This window comes from Paroedura picta, chromosome 11 (assembly GCF_049243985.1).
Source record: "Paroedura picta isolate Pp20150507F chromosome 11, Ppicta_v3.0, whole genome shotgun sequence".
In the NCBI taxonomy this organism is placed as follows: Eukaryota; Metazoa; Chordata; class Lepidosauria; order Squamata; family Gekkonidae; genus Paroedura; species Paroedura picta.
Genome location: NC_135379.1, coordinates 19,241,928 through 19,263,660, shown reverse-complemented (window position 1 = coordinate 19,263,660; position 21,733 = coordinate 19,241,928). Strand labels below are relative to the sequence as shown.

The 21,733-nt window shown below is 41.7% G+C and overlaps 1 protein-coding gene across 3 annotated transcripts in view; it reads right to left on the bottom strand.

Annotated features, from left to right (window-relative positions):
• Nucleotides 1-21,733, bottom strand: part of ZNF804B (zinc finger protein 804B) — a 197,661-nt gene that overhangs the window by 17,665 nt on the left and 158,263 nt on the right. For all 3 annotated transcript variants that reach the window (XM_077303454.1, XM_077303453.1, XM_077303455.1), the window contains exon 2: nt 10,390-10,533. In XM_077303454.1, the coding sequence (XP_077159569.1) occupies nt 10,390-10,533 (144 nt within the window). The remainder of the gene's footprint in view (nt 1-10,389; nt 10,534-21,733) is intronic.

Here is a 21,733-nt window from a genome sequence, read left to right as displayed (position 1 = left end):
ACTGGGTCCAGTAAGAATTGAGCTGAGGCTCTCACAATTTCTATTTATAATGTTATTATGATGATCTTGTTAAGTTATTATTATTGTTGTTATTATTATTATTTCGATTTATTTCCCGCCACTCCCAAATGGCTCGTGGCGGGTTACAGTGTCATAAAACCCCATTAAAACTCCCATTAAAAGACTTATATGGATTACTGTTACTGTTACCTGTTACCATATGTTAATTGTATCCTTTCCTGTTTTTTGTAAACCACCCTGAGCCCTCAGAGAGGGCGGTATATAAATAAAATAATAAAATAAAATAAAAATAATATAAAATAAAATAATCTGGGTATATGCCTCAGGAAATCCACAACCAAAACTGTCAAAGACAACCTTCCCCATTGTTTGGGCCTCTAGAGCAGTGTCAGCCTCTGGCACCTTTGGAGTTCTGATACAGCATGGTGAGCACAGACACTCAATGGCTGCCACGGAAGATGGAACTAGCCACAAAATGACTACTGCAGCCTACCTTTTGGCGCACAGTGAATATCCTTCTGCTGTAGGGGCAGCTGCTGCCAAATGTGCAGCCTATCAATTCTCCAACAGCTAATTAGAAACTTTGCTGGGCAAGAGCTCTGGCAGGCCCAACCCACTGTCTAAAAGCACTTGGCAGGCACCAGGAAAAGGTATAGTGCTTAGGGATACTGTTGTGATAGAACTTAAATTTTCACATATTTCCTAACATTAGTCTAGTAGTGAAGACCTTCCCTAAGATCATGTGTTCAAGTAGTCATCTCATCTAGTTGAAAGTGTTTGCATAAACCTGTTGACATGGCTCCTTAGATAAAAAAAACTGTTTGAACTACTTCTCATTCATCTGGTCTCTTTATTGGAACTGAGAAACATTACAGATGTCTAACTAGCTCCTTCCACAAAGATTTCAATCAGTGAAATGTAGTTGGATTTGCTACCTGACAAGTTGATAAGGGTTACTAAGTCACATAACTGCTCAAGATTCCACCCTACTCAGAGTGGCTCCTTGGCATACAGGCACACCTCTTTCCTCTAGCCACTCATTCCCTTCCTCTCTTTGCAGCATGAATTCTCTTTCTCCTTCTCTTCTTGGGTTCTAGACTCTCCTACTAAGTCACAGCCAGCAAAATTCTCCAACTCCAGATGTAAAACGTCGTCCAATCTATCTCTTTTAGATCCCCCCCTTCACAAACCAGAAAGTTTTAGGAACAGGAAACATTTTAACTGCACCTAAGGTAGTCCCATGAAGAGACAGGAGGAAGAGGAAAAGTCTCTGGGTGGTAAGCGAATAAAGCAGGGACAGCTGAAGATCCTGGCACAACATTCCCATGGACCAGAAGCAGCTCATTGAACTGGTCCATTAAATGTCCAGTAGGTACTGATCGATGAATCAGAAAGCAGTTCAACAACCCGTTCGTTTGTAAATGATCATGTACATATACAGAGGATTTCATAAACCCACTCAAGGCCCAAGGCTGGTCCCCACTCAAGCGACAACTGTGTCCATCTAGTATTAACATTCCACTTAAGCTGGCCCATAGATTCAGCTAGGTAAGAGTGCCCGGTTTTGTCAATTATTATCAACAAGATTACACAAAGTCCATCTTAACTGGTCTGTAACTGGTGGTTGGCGATGTGAGGATCTGCAAACTGAATGCGACAGCAATTTCACATGCACAGACTAAGGCCTGACCGGAAAATATCCCAGGCTCTGAGGACTCAGTAATGTCCTTTGCGTGTTGCCACCGGTTTAAATTGAGAGTTTAGTCACCATTATAAATTACTTCAGGGACATGGACCAAAGTACTTTTGTGACCTGATAGGAGCAACAAGACACCTGGTATCATGTTCATTTTCTGCGAGTTAATACTAACATCTGATGCTTAAATAGATTCTGAAAATTCCAATGCGAATTAGCCTGTGAATGCTCTTCTTCTCTTTTATATCTTCGAGGGGGAAGGAAAGCATGTTAATTAATTTCCATCTCACATTGAGGATTAAACAAATAATCCTGTCTCCGTAATGCTGCTACCTTGAAAAGGCGCAAGCATGCATCATGCTTTCTTTATTAAAAAGGGTTTTTTAATGGTATAAGCATACCTTGAAGATTTACTGCTTATTTATATACAAGCACACTGATCAGCAAGATTCTTAAACACCATTGGACTCAATTACGCTGCTAAATTGCACATATTAATCAGAGAGATGATAACAATTTATACTCAGATTAGAGGAGAAAAGTCATAAGCAAGTGCAGTAGATGGATTTACCAGGGCACAGACCAGCTGTAAAAGGGAGGAAATTAATCAGGTGACAGAAGCATCCATTGAAGGAAAGCAAGCAACTGCTAGGGATGCATTCATGAGCAGCTTCAAAGTTATGGCAAAATGAATAAAAATTACGCTGATGTTGACAGTTCATTGTCAGAACATTGTAGAACCCTGGGCAGCCGTTGGAAGGCCACCGTCAGAGCCAAAACCGATTCTGCTTTGTACATGATTCCGAGTGCTGTTGATTGCCAGAATCTGACATTGCTACTCTTTATATACTTCTATTAAGCTCCATTCATCGAAAGATTGGCTGCATTCCAGTGTTGCAAACATGATGGTTCATGATGCAAGTGGACCAGGAGTCTGAAGGCATAGATGTTTCCTTCCCTTTCTTGCCCCCTTTTCGTTAAGGAGAAAGAAAACTTTCTGAATGGGAAGCAGGGTTAACTGAAGGTTTAGAACCCAGTTTGTAAGCAAGAGAACAAACCACAGCTTAATTCTATCCACTGTAATGTCACAATAAACTTCAGTTTGTTCCAAATAAGTAACCCTTCGGTCTCTGTATCGCTGTGAGACAACAGAAGGAGTGCCTTATTCTGGACTTTCTAGCTTGCTTTGTACAGCAAGGAAGATTTTTAAAAGCACAATCAAAGTTCCTTTACTAAGGAACAAAAGGAGAGTGCCCAGTATTGATATATAATTTCTGATACAAATAAAATTTAAATAAAACAATCCATGAATTTTTGGACAGCACTAGCCACTTAAATCCCAAACACAAGATTTCCCTTTTCTCTTCTAAATGGTCACTCTCTGAAACGGACACAATCCATAATCACAATAAACAAGCAACATTTCTCAAAAGACTAAGAGACAAAAAGGTGTTGCAATTTCTGTCCATGTGGATGCACTATAGCAGGGGTAGTCAGCTTGTGGTCCTCCAGATGTCCATGGACTACAATTCCCATGAGCCCCTGCCAGCATTTGCTGGCAGGGGCTCATGAGAATTGTAGTCCATGAACATCTGGAGGACCACAGGTTGACTACCCCTGCACTATAGCATATAAAAATTACAGACTGCATGAATTCTTTTGAAAACTCTTACTTTGGGGGGCTCATGCCAAGTCCTTGAAGGCGCCAACTGAATGTGGCAGCTACACTGTGCTATAAACCCATTAGCAGAGATGCTAATCCTGTAACAAGTCCATAATACAACCATTGCACTATTGCAACTAATCTCCAGGTGACAGAGATCAGTTCACCTGGAGAATGTGGCTGCTTTGGAAGGTGGAGTCAATGGCACGATTGAACCCTTCCCCTCCCTTAGCCCTGCCCTCCTGAGGTTCTACTCCCAAAATCTCCACGTATTTGTCAACCCACAACTGGCTTAGCAGGAGAAGGCTGAACAGCTAAAAGCACTGAGGTCTCCAGTCAGATAATTTAGAAAGCTGTTCAGAGGGTTTTTTCCCCCTTATCTCAGTGTGAATTCCCACTCCTTCAAGCAGAGTGCAAAACAGGGTTTGCTCTTTTTCTTTCTTTTTTTCCTATATAAAAAATTCCAGAATTTTCAGGATAAAATAGATTGGGCTCCCCCCCCCCCGAACATCGACCATACGTGCCTTTGAGTCAGGAACTGGAAAAAGTATTACATTCACTGTTTTTCTTTTATTTACCAGGCAAAGCAGTGGGCAACAGAAGCAATATCCTTCCCCTCATGAATGTAAGACACTATCTGTACAGCCTGGAGGGGAAAACCCTACTTTCAGTTCAAGCCCATGGATGTTAATAAGTCCCCCTAAATTCAATGGGGCCAATTTCCGGGTAGGCGTTTATAAGGATATAGATATGAGTTGCTTGATTTATATCCCCAAAGTGGAAGATGGTGTCCACTATGAATCCTTCCATGCTAGAATGATTTAAAATGTGAGCTCTCAGAGAACACCGAGAACACCGAGAAAAGGTGGTAGCACAAATATTAACTCCAAACTCTTTCTCTGACACGCACAGCTGGCTCGAGGTGATAGAATCAGAAAACAGAACTCCACAGTTCCTTGTGTAGTATATGTTTTACATTATTGTTCATCTGAGGAGACTATCATCAGCGATGAAATTGTCCCATGTTCCCCTCCCTAATTTAACGAGGGCTGAACTGCTAATTTACATGTTAATTAGCATTCAGTCTAAAAAGTAGTAGATGTAATTCTACAACATCTAACATTTAAGAACTTAGCTTATCTAGATGTTGCATTTAAAGGAAGCTTCCGATGACTTGCCAGAGATTTCCGAAGTCTTGACGATGAAAGCAACCTCATTATTCTAAACAACATGTGGTTTTCAGGGATGAATACTGCTAATTTATTTCCATAATAAGAAAGTAACAGAGCAGTTCCAGTGCAGCAGGTGCACTGGTTCTTAATAAAGCCTATCAAATGGCATAGATTTGTAGATTTCAAATAAAGAGTTGTATAAACTGACATTTAAAATGGGAATTTGTTGCCTCAAGTCATAACAAGTCACTAGACTGTGTTCAGTGGCATTTGATAATTCTATTTCTGCTATCGAAGCACTGATTTCATAAATGCAGTGGCAGTAATGTTCACGTTAAGTATCTCGGCTGAAGTCAGCAATAAATTAATGCTTCAAAAATGAATACATCATATTAGAAAAGTATGTAATATTGATTTCCAATTCTAAATGAAATGGGAAGAAGGGTGAATAAAATGCAGAATTCATTTCATAGATGCCATAGGAATATTAGGTGTCTTTGAAATATAAGTGCAGTACTACGTCCTTCAAAATGAAGCTATTAGCGGTATTATATAAAAATGTACTGCTTTGCTCCTCCTTTAACTTTGAGTAGCTTCAGCTAGATTCAGAAAACTTCTTAGCAACCTATTAATGTAGGAATGAAACAGGTGGTTACCGTGTATGAATAGCTTCCACAGGCATGAGCTCTTGCCCATGTCTTTATATATGAACAAGATATAAAAATCTGCTTCCTTTCCAATGGGGACCATTTTCCTCCGTAGTTTAAAACCCAACATCCCTTTATGGAACGATATTATGACAAACTTTAGAATAATTAGGATTCAGTATTGCCCTCGTATGCAACTGGGCACGATGTACAAACAGCTGTTAGGTTTGTCGGAAGGTAGCTAATCTTAAATTTCATAATGCACCAGGCTCTGCCTTTCTATAGACCTGTTCAAGCTTTTTGAGATGTCTTTGACATTAATTAATCAGATGGAAATCATTTCTTTATGAAAGGTAGGTTGGCATTTTGTAGTTAAAACTATCGGCTAAAATCCATAGCCCAGGCAATGGAGGGGTGTGCGTGCGCCTTCAGTGGGAGAACAATGTACTTATCCGTCTTTCAAATAACAAGTTGTCTTTGTCAACAGTAAACAAGACTGGAAGCATTCTGTCATATAGATGGAAATGCCCCGCTTTTGCCTGTCACTTTGTACTCAAGTTCCTGTCAATGATTCCAGGTTCTCCATCCACCTGAACAAACTTCAGTCTCTCTCCCCACTACAAAAGGCCACTGAAGCATCCCTTGGAATCTCCAGAGACACATGAAAACAGTATTATTGTAGCCCAGGCATAGGTGCATCTGTTGTGGCTAAGAAAACCTAGTAACTGCAATTTCAGAGTATTTTTTTTGTCTAAAAACTTTAGGGCAGGAGTCCCGAACACTTTTGAGCCTGCAGTCAGCATTTGAACTCAGGGTGGTGAGCACAACTACCCTGGCTACTGTGAGAGGTGGAGCCAGCCACACACAGACGAAGTCTAAGTGCAGGGGACAAGAGGAGAAAATTTTAAAAACACACTGAGGAGAGGAGTCAGAGAGAGGATAACATTAGCCCATTATGCACGGAGTGGAAAGTCCACATTCAGGATGGAATGACGGCAGCTAAAATCACCAATTATGCACACTGCAGGCAGCAACCGGGCGCAGAGTCAACATATGCTGCTGAAAAAGCCGCGTTAGTGAGATGCGGAAGAAAATGGAGCTTCCTGGGACCAGGGCACAACCAGAAGCGGCTCTGGAGTATCCACGTGCATAATCGGATACTCTGGGTTTTGCTGCTGTTGCATTTCGTCCCATGCGTAATCGATATGCTTCGCTTCTTCCTCCTCCTCGTTCTCCATGCTACCGTTTCAGCGGCCGTGCATAATAGGCCATTGACAGTATAGTGGCAGCTGGTGCTGAAAGCATATTTTAATATGTACAGCCAATCAATCAGAAGCCCTATAGGGCAATAGCCCCCTTGTCCCCACCCACCATCTAAAGAACACTTAGTGAGTGCAAGGAAAGGGGTTGGCAGGTGCCACCATTTTGGAGACTTCTACCATAGGGTCTTGAATTTGGAATCCATACAAAGTCGAAGCCCATGCATCTGTAAGAAAGGTCTTACAAGTCATTCCTACCTTTGGTCTCCTCATGCCCACAAGGAATGTTTTACTTGGGAATGGGGAGGAGTATCCCCCAATTTGCTGCCAGATAGCTAAAATAAGAGGAGGCCATTTCCAAGCTCTGCCAGTGTCCAATTAACTCACATAACCAGTGCGACACCGTGCAAGATGAGACCAGAGATGTCGATTGAAATTTTAAGAAAGTTGTAGAGAAGGAATGGGCAGCTCTGCAGTGTCATGTGGCCCTTTGTGTGCCAAGAATCCTAGGCCGAATTCTGGCTTTTTCAGAGAAGAAGCAGCAGTTCACTGCTGGTAAAAAGGTAAAGGTAAAGGTATCCCCTGTGCAAGCACCGGGTCATGTCTGACCCTTGGGGTGACGCCCATTAGCGTTTTCATGGCAGACTCAATACGGGGTGGTTTGCCAGTGCCTTCCCCAGTCATTACCGTTTACCCCCCAGCAAGCTGGGTACTCATTTTACCGACCTCGGAAGGATGGAAGGCTGAGTCAACCTTGAGTCGGCTGCTGGGATTGAACTCCCAGCCTCGAGGGCAGAGCTTCAGACTGCATGTCTGCTGCCTTACCACTCTGTGCCACAAGAGGCTCACTGCTGGTAGCAAATATCAAAGCCAAGAGTCATCTAGCTGTGGTCTCTAGTCCATTCCTGGTAGGAAAAAAAACATTACTGGCGGATTGTCTTAGCAATGATGAAAAACTGCATTTGCCTTTTTGATGCTTACTATTTCACCTCATGATATGCTAATTGCAACATTTTCATGCATTTAATTGCTGTTTGGGAGAAACACGTGCTGCAATTTTCATGTGTGGCTTTATGTTGTTCTTTCATTTTTTTCTCCTGTCAATCTATCATTCTTTTCAGACTACTAAATTTACTTTCAAAAAATTTTTTTAAAGGAAGTTTTATTGCTTTTAGCTATGATCTCTTATGATGGAAAGCAGCCAAGATAAACGGACTGGTGCTTCGTTCGAAATGCCATTTCCATTTTGCATAAATCACCAAGGCAGAGAAATGTGATTGGGGCTGGCTGGGAATGGATCGATCAGAGTACAGAAACGACCCTGACAAATAGAAAAAGCAGAGGAAGCTGAAAATAAAGCCTTTTGTGTATGTAGGGAAGGGAGATTATAGGATTAGCTTCACATGTTTTGGATCTGAAACTCTTTTTGTTTCACATCATTATAAAACTTTTATGAACAAATTGAGTGGTAAAGGGAAAAGCAGTGTTTTTTAAAAAAATTAAAAAAACATAATTAACCTAGTTCTGTCTGAAAAACAATGGGTCAGAATGATGGCTTATGTTATATTCATGAAAAGTACCAATTTTAATCACATTGCTCCTCATGACCAATAGAAAGGTAATGTCTACTAGGGATGTACATTGAGAAGAAATTCAGTACGATTTGGATTTGAGTGTTCCTGAGTCAGTGAAAATTGAATCAACCGAATCAACCTAATTCATATATTTCAAGTTGAATCACCCACCCCTTGATCACATTTTTATCCTATTCTTCCTACAAGACATTCAGGATGGAATTCAGGGATCCCTCCTCCTCCTTTTTATTCTCTCACCAGCCCTGTAAGGTAGGTTAGGTTGCAAAAGAGTGATTAGTGTAAGGCTACCTAGTGAACTTCATGGCTGAATTAGTAAAAGATATGAAGCAGAAAAGTACATGCCAGTCAAATGAATGCCTGTAGTACAACTGATTTCCTGGGCTCTGATGAAAAAAAAATCTTATCCAGAAATTCAAAGCCTGATTCTTCTTTCCATAAACCACATCCCTGCTGTGCCAGTTACCCAAGACACACAAATTAAAGCAGCTCTGCCTTATCTTGAGATTTGCAGACTCAAACAAGGAGTCAAATGAGGAGAGTTATTAAGCCTCTTGTGGGCACCGTGTATGGCTGGAGGGATGCTTTTCACTTAATGGGCTATAAACTGAGTAAGCCTGGGATAAAGTAACACTTTATTATGTCAAATTAGTGTAACTTCACCATTCATGTTGCTGAGTAAGGCGTTCACCATGGTAAGAAGCCACATGGACCGTTTATGCACTGGGAACTTCACTTTCCCAGCTCCCATGCAAGAGTACAAATCGTGGGCGGATGAGGCATACCAGACCAAATACTCCTCCGTGTGGGTGCAGGAGGAGGTGGGCCAACCTGCCATGGCTAAAACTCCAGCCTACAGCCTGATATGAAAACTTCAGTGCATAAACGATCATGGTTACTTTTTACCGCATGGTTACTAGGACCACCAACTCCAGGTAAATTCCTGGAGATTTGAGGAGAGATCCTGGTGAGGCCAGGGTATAATGTCATAGAGTCCGCCCTCCAAAGCAGCCATTTCCCCCAAGGAAATTGGTCTCTGTAACTAGGGAAACAATAGCAATTCTGGGAGATCTCAAGGCCCCATCAAGAGACTGGCAACCCCAATGCTTACTGAGAATATGTATTTCCATATCCCCACCAAGGGACCAGAAGTTGCTTAGAACAATATGGGGGGGGGGGGACAGTGATAACAATTGAGTGATAAAATTACAGTTTAAAGAAAAGAAGCAAATAAAAATAACTAGCCATCTATTGGACTGGGTCTGGATCCAATGGGTCAACTCATTCAAGGCTACAGAAGATAAACCAAAGACTAAGAGGCAACAACCAAGAGCTCTTTGGCTCTTGCCCTTCAGCTTTTGCCTGGCCACACCCATACTGACCGGAAGAGCAAAGAAAAGAAATTGCAACTAGCACTTTACCTTCCTATCACTTTACCTTCCTTGCTCACAGAATCTCTGGCTGTGCTCAAACTTGATAGTTTGAGTAGCTTTGCAAAGTCAGCTTCACAGGTAAATGAAGCTCAGGCTGATTCTGCATGGACAGAAAAGGCCGAGAGGACAGTCACATGGAAGCGGGGCAAATCCCTGTTTCTACATGACATTCCTCCCAGGCTGCCATCCTCCTGGACCTGGCACGGATCAGGCCCCAAAAGCCGCCAGCTAAGGGAATGCGGAATTTCCCAAGTTCCCTTAGCCCAATGTGGGGACCAACATGGCCTGTCCTGTTTCAGGCTCATGTGGACAGGGAAGAGCTGTGCCTGGAATGCCAGCTTCTTCCTGTCCTACATTGGCCCAGAGACGGCAGACAATGCCCTGGTCAGCTTTGCAGTGCTTTGCTGCATTGCGGGGCGGACCAGGGCATTAATTTTCATTTTGCAGGAAAGTGGGATTGCATTCCACACAATCCCACCTTCCTGCAAAATAACCCCCCCGTGCTCCCCTCTGCACAGCAGAACTAATCTGCCACTGTGCTGTTCCCCAGAGGGACACAGACTGCTGCAGAGCATGCCCTCCTCAGCAACCCACTGCCGGTGGCTTGGCACATATGCTGCAATGCAAAATGGGCCTCAGATGTATTTCCTACTCAGATAACAACTGCAAATATCACAGGATGACTTGGCTAGCCTCAGAAGATAATGTACTACTTTATATGAACCGGTTCTGTTAGGAATATGGATTGTTTCATGGACAACTGATCATGAGCTTCCTCAAACCTGTCCTTACTCTCAGACACCACTAATATCTACAAGCGTAGCAAATTCAAATAAGTGGAAGACCACTGTCCATTTCATACGGCTCAGAACCAAACCAAAATATCTCATGTGGCTTTTAGGTTACCTGCTTGTGAGCATGATCGTAAGAATTAATGTGGTTGTCGAACTCATGGTGTTTATGGTACTGCTTGTCACATAATTCACAGTAGAAGTTAGCCTTCACATCCTCTAGAGCCCTTTTTGCTGCCTTCTCCTTTTCAGCAAAATCCTACAAGAGGAGACATAAAGGAGAAAAATGTGGTTACTAATAATGTTGCTAATTTCTTTTCACTAGTTACCTATGCATTGAGGTGAATAGGGGGGTCAAAACAAGTGAAGTCGATTAAAATCTCAGAGTAAATGACTCACTGCACTGAAAATCCACTGCAGTGATGTGAAACATTACATCCAGTAGGTCCTCAATCCAAAGAAACAGATGAGGGGCTTTTTTTTACTGGACGTAAGGCTTTATAAGAAGATGAAAGAAACATTTACACTCTAATGAGTTCTCCAGTGCTACTTGGACACCACTCTGAGCCAAGGTGCAGTAGAACACAAACATATTATAATGACAGGAAGTTACAGTACTATGTGTGGGCTGTAATCCCTTTAGCAGGAAGATGGTAGAATTAAGAGCCAAACATGAGCAACTTGGTACAAGCTGAGGTGGAATGAGCTAACCCTCCCTGGCGCTTTTAATAGGGTTGTTTCCCAGTAGAGTAGGGTCCTGATAAGATACACAGCGTTTTTTTAACCGTATCATCTAACACCCCATTCACTTTGCATACACCTTTCCCCCCAAACTCTAAGATGCCCTTTGTAATTTGTGGGGACACCTGGCTATATCTACCTGTTTTGATTATGTACAGACATCTATCCCCTATGCAAACATTTAGAGCTGACCCATCTGATTACACCTGAGCTCTCTATTAAGTGGATGCTGCTCAGGGCTGTTTATCCATTACCTCCATAAAAGTAAGTCCCCCTGTTCTCCTAATGAAACAGTTAAACTATATTTAATGAGCTATCCTGAGATTATACAAAAAAAAAACAAAACAAAAAAAACCCAACTGTTAAAGCTACTGATTGCTACTTTTTTTTAAAGCTTACACTTCTACCCTATTGTTTTAATAACATTAATTATTCACAAGCCTCTCTGTATAATTAAAATGCATAAATTAGAATGTGGATGCAATAGCATTAATTAAGTACAGACACATTCTGTAAAAGTCAAGTGTGGAAGAGTATACTTTGTGTATGCAAAATTTGTGGTGTTGGGGAGGAGTTGTGGGGAAGAGAAGACTGTGACTTGCTGGAAACCATCCAAAACCTAATTGGTCTTTTAAAAAAATTTCACTGACAATGAGCTGTCAATTAAATCTTGATGGCCTATTCCATTCCGCTGTCGATGGGACTCTGAACTGCTGGAGGTACGCAGACTTATAGCATCCTCTGTGACAAACAACAGGGACTTTCTGATTTAAAAGTATGCTAGTCTTCCGAGTTTACCTTTCTCTGCTGAAATTAATACACAGATAGCTTTCTATATGGATGGTTTTAAAATAGCAACCAATTAGCTCCCATGTGCATTTTGAGATAATCACGTCTACCTCCAGTGCCTGATTGCCTAATTACACTTGTCTGCCATGGGGAAAAGCTATAATTTCTAGCTTGCTTATTGATCTGAGGAAGGTATGGTGATTGTTACATCATGTAGAGTTCCTCGAGGTCAGGATGTTTCTGCCTACTAAGTTGTTAAACCTGATTCTTGTACCAAACTGAGCATAATTCCTGCCTCATTTATGTCTACCATTCATATTTTGGTGAACAAATTCCTATCTGGGTAGCTTATTTATATGGTACTTTAATTACTGGAGTGTTTGGTAATCCTTATTGCCTTCCCCGCACAACAACCACCTAGAATAAATCACTGTAACTCTGTTTCTATGATCCATACCTGCACACATTATAACAGATTCCACTGGAAATCATTTGGCCCCTTCCCCAAAGGACAACTTTTGTCCTGACACGTATCTTTCCAGGTGTGCTGTCTTTCTTTACTTCATTTATGCCCCCACCTTTCTGCACAATGAGGACCTAAAGTGGCTTACAACATTATTCCCACATTAGTTTATCATCACAACAACTCTGTGATATAGGTTAGGCTGAGAAGAGGTAACTGGCCCAAAGTCACCTGTTTGTGCACTGGAGACTTTGCGGCAAGCTGCAAGGCTGAATTTTGAGCTGGGGCAGGTTGCCTCACCTCTTCCTGCTCTCTCATGGGGGAGCATTTGGACCAGTGCACCTCATCTACCCTGGATTTGTGCTTCCAAACGGGAGCAAGGGTGGCGAAGCTCCCAGTGTGGAAATGGTCTCCAGTGATCTTCCATGGCAGAGTGAGGATTTGCATCTGGATCACCCAGATCATAGTCCAGTTCTCCAACTACTACACTGTGCTGTCACACTCCAGTCTGCAGTGGATTCAGCTGTTCTCTTCTATGTGTTGCCAAAGCCACTCCTTGTATAGTAGCATCATAACTTTCCTGATATTTGTTGCATAGGCTACATAGGCTACAGGAGGAGCAGAGAAAATGGATCATGGCTCTTTTAAAAAACAAATGCCTTAGCTGGTCATGCATTAATGACAGCAGACGTCTAGTAGAGTGATGCAGTCTGGCAATTAGTACAGCCGTGCTATAGTTAGCTGTTCTTTTTTCACTGTCTTAAGTCAACCCCAGATCCCCAAATACATGGACTGTATGGATTCAATGAAGAGCCTATGGGAACTGACATAGATCAAAGCACAGGAAAAGAAGACAATACATAAAGGTAATAATTATACTAGAATGCATATAGCCCATGGATGCCTATAACTTTCAGGAAAAGTTGATTTAGAATTTTCATTGCAAATAAGTGCATCCATTGTGCCCTGGGCAGAAGTGTGTACATGCCAAACTTGCTATTCTGACATTTCCTTTTCTGATATAAGGGAAATCAGTATGACGGTGTTTTAGAATTTAGCTGTTGGTCCACATAGTGAATTAGAAACCATTTATTGAATCCAAGGGTTGTATGGATTGTTTAATAGGCTGCAAAGTCAGTTTGGTGTAGTGGTTCTGGCATGCTTGGTTCAATTCTGCAATTCCCCACATGCAGCCAGCTGGGTGACCTTGGGCTCGCCATGGCACTGATAAAACTGCTCTGACTGAGCAGTGATATCTGGGCTCTCTCAGCCTCACCTCCATCACAGGGTGTCAGTTGTGGGCAGAGGAAAGGGAAGATGACTGTAAGCCGCTTTGAGCCTCCTTCGGGTAGAAAAAAGCGGCATATAAGAACCAACTCTTCTTCTTTTCTTCTTCAAATGTTTGGTTCCAGAGGTTCCAGAAATGAAACTAGTTCCTGGCTGGAAGCAAAGAGGCAGGTAGCTTAGACGCAGAGCTAGGAATATTGTGGACTTCCTCCTGTTTCCACATTATACACACCTAGCAGAGCAGTTAAATGCTACTTTGTTTACAGGACAGAACATCATGCATAGGTCAGGCCTCATGCTGCCTTAAGCACCCATGAAGTCCATTACGGCAGCAACATGCTTTGGTTTGAGACCATCTTCACTAGAGTCTGATGCAATTTTAACCCATTTTATATAAGTGACTTATAACTACAACTGGCGAAATCACATTTCGAAGACAGCCAGTACAGGGCAGTGGCTAGCATCCTCGATTTGAGGAGGAAAAACATGAATCCAAACCTCATCTCAGCCATGAGAATACTAGGCCAGTCAGCTGCACTTGCCTCATGGGGTTGCTGTGAAGGTAAAATGGGAGCTCTGCATACATCAAACGTTGGAGGAAAGGTAGGTTAGTGGGGGTTATTTTAATACGGGCAATTCCACTAATTAGTTACAGAAATAAGAAAAAGTATTTTTGAAGGGAGTGGAAGAGCTTCTGCCTTGCATGCAGAAAGTTCCAGGTTCAATAACTGGAACCTCCAGCTAAAACTCTAGCCTTGTATACTTGTTAAGGCTCTAATCTGGAGAACCTGGTTTGATTCCCCTCCACATGAGACCTGCTTGATGATATGAAAGTCTGAGACTTTGGCGAACCGGTGCCACTCTGAGGACACAAAGCAACTTCATGTGTGAAGAGAGCCAAGATTGGTTGTGAGCTGAGACATGTTTTCACATATCAACCACAGTTAAAATAAATCATGGGTTCTTGTGATGTCTGAACTGACCCTTTCAGTCCAAAAGCAATAACAGAGTAATTTTATTAAATGTTATTGCTTTGACATCTTTTCTTGCCTTATTTCTTACAGAACAGTGAGCCAGACTGGGGCCAATAAGATAACATCATGGTTCCTCATCTTTGTACTCCACCTTGTTATTTTTCCTCAGACCAACAAGTTGCTGATTTAATAGAGAGATCTGTCATGTTCCATGGCAAATCTCCCAGGAAAAGGCAAACCCAAAGTTCTGACTAGAAACTTAATCAGGAGAGTATAAATGACTTCACAGAACTCAGGTGTTGCCAAAAACAAAGGGAAACATAGAGTAATTATAGAAGCACAATCCCTCCCTTGTTTATACAAAGTTCCACACAGAACAGTTTTTATCATCAAAGGGTAGTTTACAGTTGACACCTCCAGGAGAAAAGAAACAGACATGAGGACTGAGCACAGGAAAGGGAGCCAGATGGCCCCAGAATATTGGAACAAAAGGGAAGGGGGATGAAAAAGGTAACTTCTGGTCAGTTCCCCATGGGGACTTCCCATATCAAGCAAATAACTGCAGGAGTCAGTGGTTACCTGACAATCATTTGTGGAAAGTGCTACAGCAACAAATGTACACATTTTTATTTGGACTAGTAAAACTACTTCTGTAGAAAATGCTCAGTCTAACCTATAGCCTGTGCATTATCCCTACTTGTCTACCTTTTCAGTATGCTATTTAATTCTCCTGGGAGGCCTACAGATTGGGATGTTATCACCAGCTTCTCATTTACTGTCAATTCTTTCAATTTGTTCACCATTTAGTCCTATATTCCCTCTCTTCCTCTTTCACGGATCATTCCTTTTACTCTGATGAACCCAGGTATTCACACACAATCCGAAGGGAGCCAGTCCTCTTCAGCCTCCATTAAGTGACTCATGTTTGAAACTCTTCCTGTTACATTACTTTAAAAAGTACAGTGTGGGCTCCAGAAAAGAAAAGAAAAGAAAAGAAAAGAAAAGAAAAGAAAAGAAAAGAAAAGAAAAGAAAAGAAAAGAAAAGAAAAGAAAAGAAAAGAAAAGAAAAGAAGCTCTCTCTTTCTGGTTTTTCCTTGCTGCAAGAACCCCTTGACACCATTTTAACATTTGCAGGCATTCCAAACCACTTTGGTGTTCTATGCAGTAAATGGTTTTAGGCTCAGAAAAGATAAAAACATTTTCTAGATAATGGCTGAAATCCTGGACATGAGTGTTAAAATAAAGAGTGGAGAAATCCATTCAGTGCTTAGTAGAACTTTCACTTATTCTACCAATGACCAATAAAAATACTATCGTTGCCGCTGCTGTGGCTCTATTCCTCATAACATGTAGAATAATAAGATCAAACACTTTTTTTTTTGGTATTTAGCTACTAATAATATCCTTCATTTTAATTTTCTTGCATTCAACATTTCTAAAAAGGATTTGTGGATTAAGTGGTGGAAGCAGAGGTCCCTCAATGGCTATCTTAACCCCGCCCGCGGCACCCGCTAAATAAAGCCGTAAGGGCTTGGGGGGAGGAGTTAGGGCGGGCTCTGTCCGGGATGAGGAAGGGTGCCAATTGGCCCCTTCCTCTGGACGGACCATTGGCGGGGCCAATCGGCAGGCGCTTTGCGCCTGCCGATTGGCCTCTCCGATTGCTGCCCCGCCGCCAAGGGAGCACCTGCCAGCTGCGCACAGCGCTGCTGGCGGGTGCCCCCTGGCCGGCGGCCTCACGGGTTGAGAGGCGCGAAGCGCCTCCGACGCGTCAGGCCTCTGGCACGCGGGACGTGGTGGCCTGCCAACTCGCCGGCCGTGTGCTGCCCTGCTAGCGCCCGCTGTATTGTAAGTACAGCAGGCTTGATTACTAGTATTACCACTAATGTATAGTGGATATGCTGTGTCTGGGACGATGATGCTCTCTGTTCTTGGGCTTGGAGGGCAACAGTGGGAGGGCTTCTGGAGTTCTGGCCCTGCAGGTGAACCTCTGAATGACACCTGGGTTTTGGCCACATTGATCCATTATGCACGGCAGCAGCCATGGTGGGTCCACAGCTACTAGCTTTAAATGGCTGTCATTCATTAAACCCTTCAGTTTCTCTCCTCCTCCAAGGGGGAGAAAGCGAGACCTAACAGCTGACTGTGAATCTGTTGTTTAGCCATTAGGTTTAAATGTCTGCAAGCCATTAAAACATTTGGTCTCCACCCCTTCGAAGCAGAGGAAAGCAAAAACAAGAGATTAAATGGCTGGCAGCCATTTAATCCTTCATGGCCATTCCCCCTGTAGTCAGGAGAAAGGTTGGAAGGCCATTCCATTCCAGGGTGGTCTCCACAGCCTTTCTCCCACCAGTAAATTGTCATGGCCAAGAGAAAGGGGGAACTGAAGGCACCAGACCAGCTCTGTTCAGGTAGGGACCTTTTGGGTCAGTTTGGGCTTCAGTTCAGGAGCCACCTGAACTGAAACACTTTTGGGGGGGGGGATTCATGCCCATCACTAGAGATCACTTTCCCTGAAGAAAATGGCTGCTTTGGAAGATGAAATCTATGACATTATACCCTGCTGAAATCCTGCCCTTCCCAAACACCACTGACCTCAAGCTTCATCCCCAAATCTCTAGGAATTTCCCAAGCCAGAACTAGCAATCTTTAACAAAGCATATAAACCTAAATCTGCATTACAATATGACATTACAATTCCAGTATGTTCCAATTTCTGATAATGCTTTGAAGGGACTTCCAATGAAATGTCTATTGTCTGAGGCAATTAGTATCATATTACTTAGTAGTTCATTAAATGTAATTCCATTACTATTTTATAGCATTTTTATCGACTGTTTCCTTTAAAATATCACCCCCAAATTATCACTGTTTAAAGCTTGTGCTGCCATTACCCTAATTCTATTGATGGTGATTTCCAGTATCAATTTATCTTTTATTAATTTATTCCGTCTTTATTTATGTAGCTGAGAAAGGATAAAATCTAGACAATGCCCACTCCAAAAGACCTGTGAAAGATAAAGCACTGAAATCCTACAGTAAAATTATTTGACAATCAGTCATTTATAAGTCACTCCTTATGCCCCACCAATGTACATTTTCATTATAAATAGATAACAGTCCCCTTAGTTCATTGACATCATTAAATAAATTACTTCTTATAAGTCATTCTATTCTTCAATAGCATTTAGCTCCTTCTCCATTCTGAAAACTGTTTCATTATGTTGATATCTGACTTGAACTAGCTATTGATTAGAAAATGAGGACAAAAGGAAAACCTTTCCTTTGTAAGACAATAATAGGAAGCCAGAATATGAGAAATCCTTAGGTAAGTATCACTTCAATGTATACCGTATCATTAGCTAGTTGTGATAGAATTGTAATAATAAAAAGGAATGCATGGACGTTCCTTGATCCATTCCTTTACAGCTGCAGAAGCTGTCTCTGCTGCATCCCACCTGTGTTTTCTTCTAACTAGGAAAATATATAAAATTTAATCTGGAATTTGAGCAGTTTGTACAGTTTGCTACAGTCTCCAGGTTTTTTTTTTTAAGTTTCACCTGTGTCTTTCCTTCATTTCTTGGTACACAAATATGCATGTTCATTAAACAAATGAAGTCTTTTTGGCCTATACAGAATCAAATGTTATTTTATGAAGCTTTTTACTAATGTGCACATATATGCCTACACAACTTTATTTGTGCATGCATGTTTATAATAAGAGAGGGAGAAATTAGGCAAAGGAAGGCACTGTGGCAAACTGGGAAACTGTACCAGAATGACACCATGTCCAAAATAGAGCCAATTTGGTGTAGTGGTTAGGAATGCAGACTTCTAATCTGGCGAGATGGGTTCAATTCTGTGCTCCCCCACATGCAGCCAGCTGGGTGATCTTGGGCTTGCCACAGCACTGATAAAGCTGTTCTGACTGAGTAGTGATATCAGGGCTCTCTCAGCCTCACCCACCTCACAGGTTGTCTGTTGTGGGGAGAGGAAAGGGAAGGCGATTGTAAGCTGCTTTGAGACTCCTTTGGGTAGAGAAAAGCAGCATATAAGAACCAACTCTTCTTTTTCTTGAACCCCAGAACAGAAATGATGCATCCTGTTTGCTTTGAAAACAAGATCTGGTAAATCTGAATGCCCCAAAACAGGAAGGGAGGCATCTGAATGAGAAAAAGTTTGAGAAACTTCCTGATAGTAAAGACAATTCAAAATAAGGCAGAAATTATTGGGTGGAAGTTGGTGATAGTTGTGGATCTTCACTGCTTTCTCTTGTCATCAGCTTGCATTTTGGATCTCAGAAAAGTAGATCACAAAGTTAACCAAGGCACGGATCCTATCTTATACATACAGCCCCCCAAAATATCAAAAATGTTTATTTTATTTCTGAAATGACATGGTCTCCATTGAAACTCTGGGTCCTAGAAAAGTGTATCCATTTTCCCCACCATGCTTAGTCGCAGAAGATCCTTCAGTCCATATCGTTTTCACATCTATTGCCTGCAGCTGGAATTTGTATCAGACACGGGAGAGGCAGTTAACCCTCCTGGATTCCATCTTTTCCCCATTCCTTAGTCCAGAATAAAGTGCTTTGAAATCCATTTACTGAATGTCAAGCATGCAGTACCCAGCCTCTGGCACAGAGGTAAAATCCATAAAATTACTATTTCATTAATACAAAAACTGTAACAAAATTATACATTTTTACACCATAGTTTTTAAAAATTGTAAACCTTTATGCATGTTATCTAGTTAATGAAACTGAATAGGACTGGCCACAGGGATCAATGTTACTATGGTATTCCAAAGGAATGGAATAATATCTCATTGTGATAGCATGCAGCTTATTGAGGACCATGTGATTCTACACTTCCAGAATATCTCATGGAAGAGTACACTGATCTGATGACTATATGCTATGAGGGGTGGTGATACAGAGATAAGGGTTGTTTAAAAACAGAGAGATTCATGTCCCAATTCCATATTGACTAACATTTTGACCAGTTTACCACATTAATTGGGATGCTAGAGATTTTACCACATATAGTTCATCTATGAAAATGAAATTTTAAGGTATGTTGTTGGATACTACTTTGGGATCTACAGGCTCCACTGTCAAATAAAATATTTTTAAAATGTTTCTTTTAACATACAAATATTATCACAAAAACTCACACAGAAACATATATTTGTCTCCTCTAATGATCATAGGGTCGCCACTGCCCTGCTCTGGAAAAATCCCAGATTTTTGGGGTGGTAAAGATAATAGAAACCAGCAGAATTTCTAGAGCACCCTAGAAGATGCAATGTCACTTCCAGGTAAAGCTTGGGAAGGGGGGAAGGAGGGGAAAATGTGAAATTTCAGAGAAATGCTCTAGGAATCCCTCCCATCTCCATGGAATTTGCCACAAATATCAAATGAAATTCCTAGAAAGTCACCATTGATACTATCCCTCCCCTTCTGTCTTGTTCCTCATCAAGGGCAGGATCTTGAGAGGTGGGGCTAGGTTGTTATGAGTGGGTAAAGGGCAAGCCTAAATGACTGCTAAACATTATGTGAGCTTCTAGACTCATATCTCCCTTCCTTTGCCAGTCTGGGAATGCAGAAGCTGTAGGTTATTTAGAAGATGCTGGAAATACAGATACTTCCTACATCAGTGTAGAAAACTTTTGTGTGTCTGTGTGTATGTGATTTTCTTCTTCCTTAAATATCTAGATTCATCATCTGACTCACAAAAGCAGAAATTGTACATCTTTTTCCTATATTACTAGTGGTAATGTGCAAACCAATATATATATCCTCTTACCCTTTTGTAAAATGAAAACAAAATGGGATGCAGTTGACAATTTGGGAAGTGCACCGTCTCCAAGGATTCAGAATTCAGAACAATGTATATCTTTCCATATTAATAGCCCATTATTATGACCATTCTTTACATGGTTATGTAGTAAAAAAAGTGATTACATGCCTTTTTCTCCCTTAAAGTGAAGAAACTTTAAAATGGAAAGCTGATTCTTGATAGGAACATACTACTTAGACAATAATGAGCTCTTTCAAGGATGCCTCAGAGGGAAAAAAAGCTGTGTAAGTGGCTGATTACTGCTTGATGGCGTTCCATAAAGGCTTCCAGAGGTGCCTATTAACCCCTTGAACTCAGCCTTTCTACACAAATTTACTCTGAAGAGTTGAAATGAACTGTAGTGCAATTAGGGTTGCAGATCTTTGAACCTTCAGTTATGTTTCTATCAGCCATCCAGTCTTTAGTCATTAATAGGTGATAATATTTATCTGTATGCCTGCCAGTAACTTCACCAGATAATACCTGCATATCAAGCTGTTGTTCAAGGTGGTTTGGTCAGAATTTTTTTTCCAGGTAATCTGACTACCTCAAACGCAAGGTATTTTAGATTTTAAAACAGTTGTCTGATGATATTTGTCAGATCTGTTCAAGATCCAGGATTACTGATTTCCCACCATCAGGTCCTCTTTCCCAAGTAGACGGGAAGCACTATCAGGTGACAGTATTCTGTCACTTCCAGGGAAAATCCAGGATGATGTCAATCCATCATAGAAATTGCCAGAAATGCTATGGCTGTACTACAGTGTTTCCACGAATTCCTGGAGAGACGCAATATCATTTTCAGGTTTTCCTTGGAAGTGATATCATGCTGTCACCTGATGGTGCTTCTCATGTCTCTGTCCCCAGGGTGGTTGCCAACCACTGTCTAGTAGCCCTAGAAGAAGAAATTGCTTTTTATACCCCACTTTTCATTGCCTGAAGGGCCATTTATGCACTGGGAATTTTACTGACCCAGCTACCATGCAGGAGCACAAATCAGGGGCGGATGAGGTGCACCGGACCAAATGCCTGTGAGTGCAGGAAGAGGTGGGGCAACCTGCCATGACTAAAACTCCATCCTGCAGCCTGGCATGAAACCTCCAGTGCATAAACGGTCAATGAGTCTCAAAGCAACTTACAATTGCTTCTTATATTTTGCTTTTCACTGCCCGATGGCAGTTTGGGAATTTCAAACACTAAGTGGCAGTTAAAATGGGCTGTTACTGGGACCCAAAGGAGAGCACATATCCCCAGGTGCACTGGCTCCAGTCTGAAGACTGATTCAGGCTCAAGGTTTTAGTTCTCACCTTCAAAGCCTTAAATGATCTGGAACCTTGGGGCCTACAGGACCACCTCCTTTACAATGCC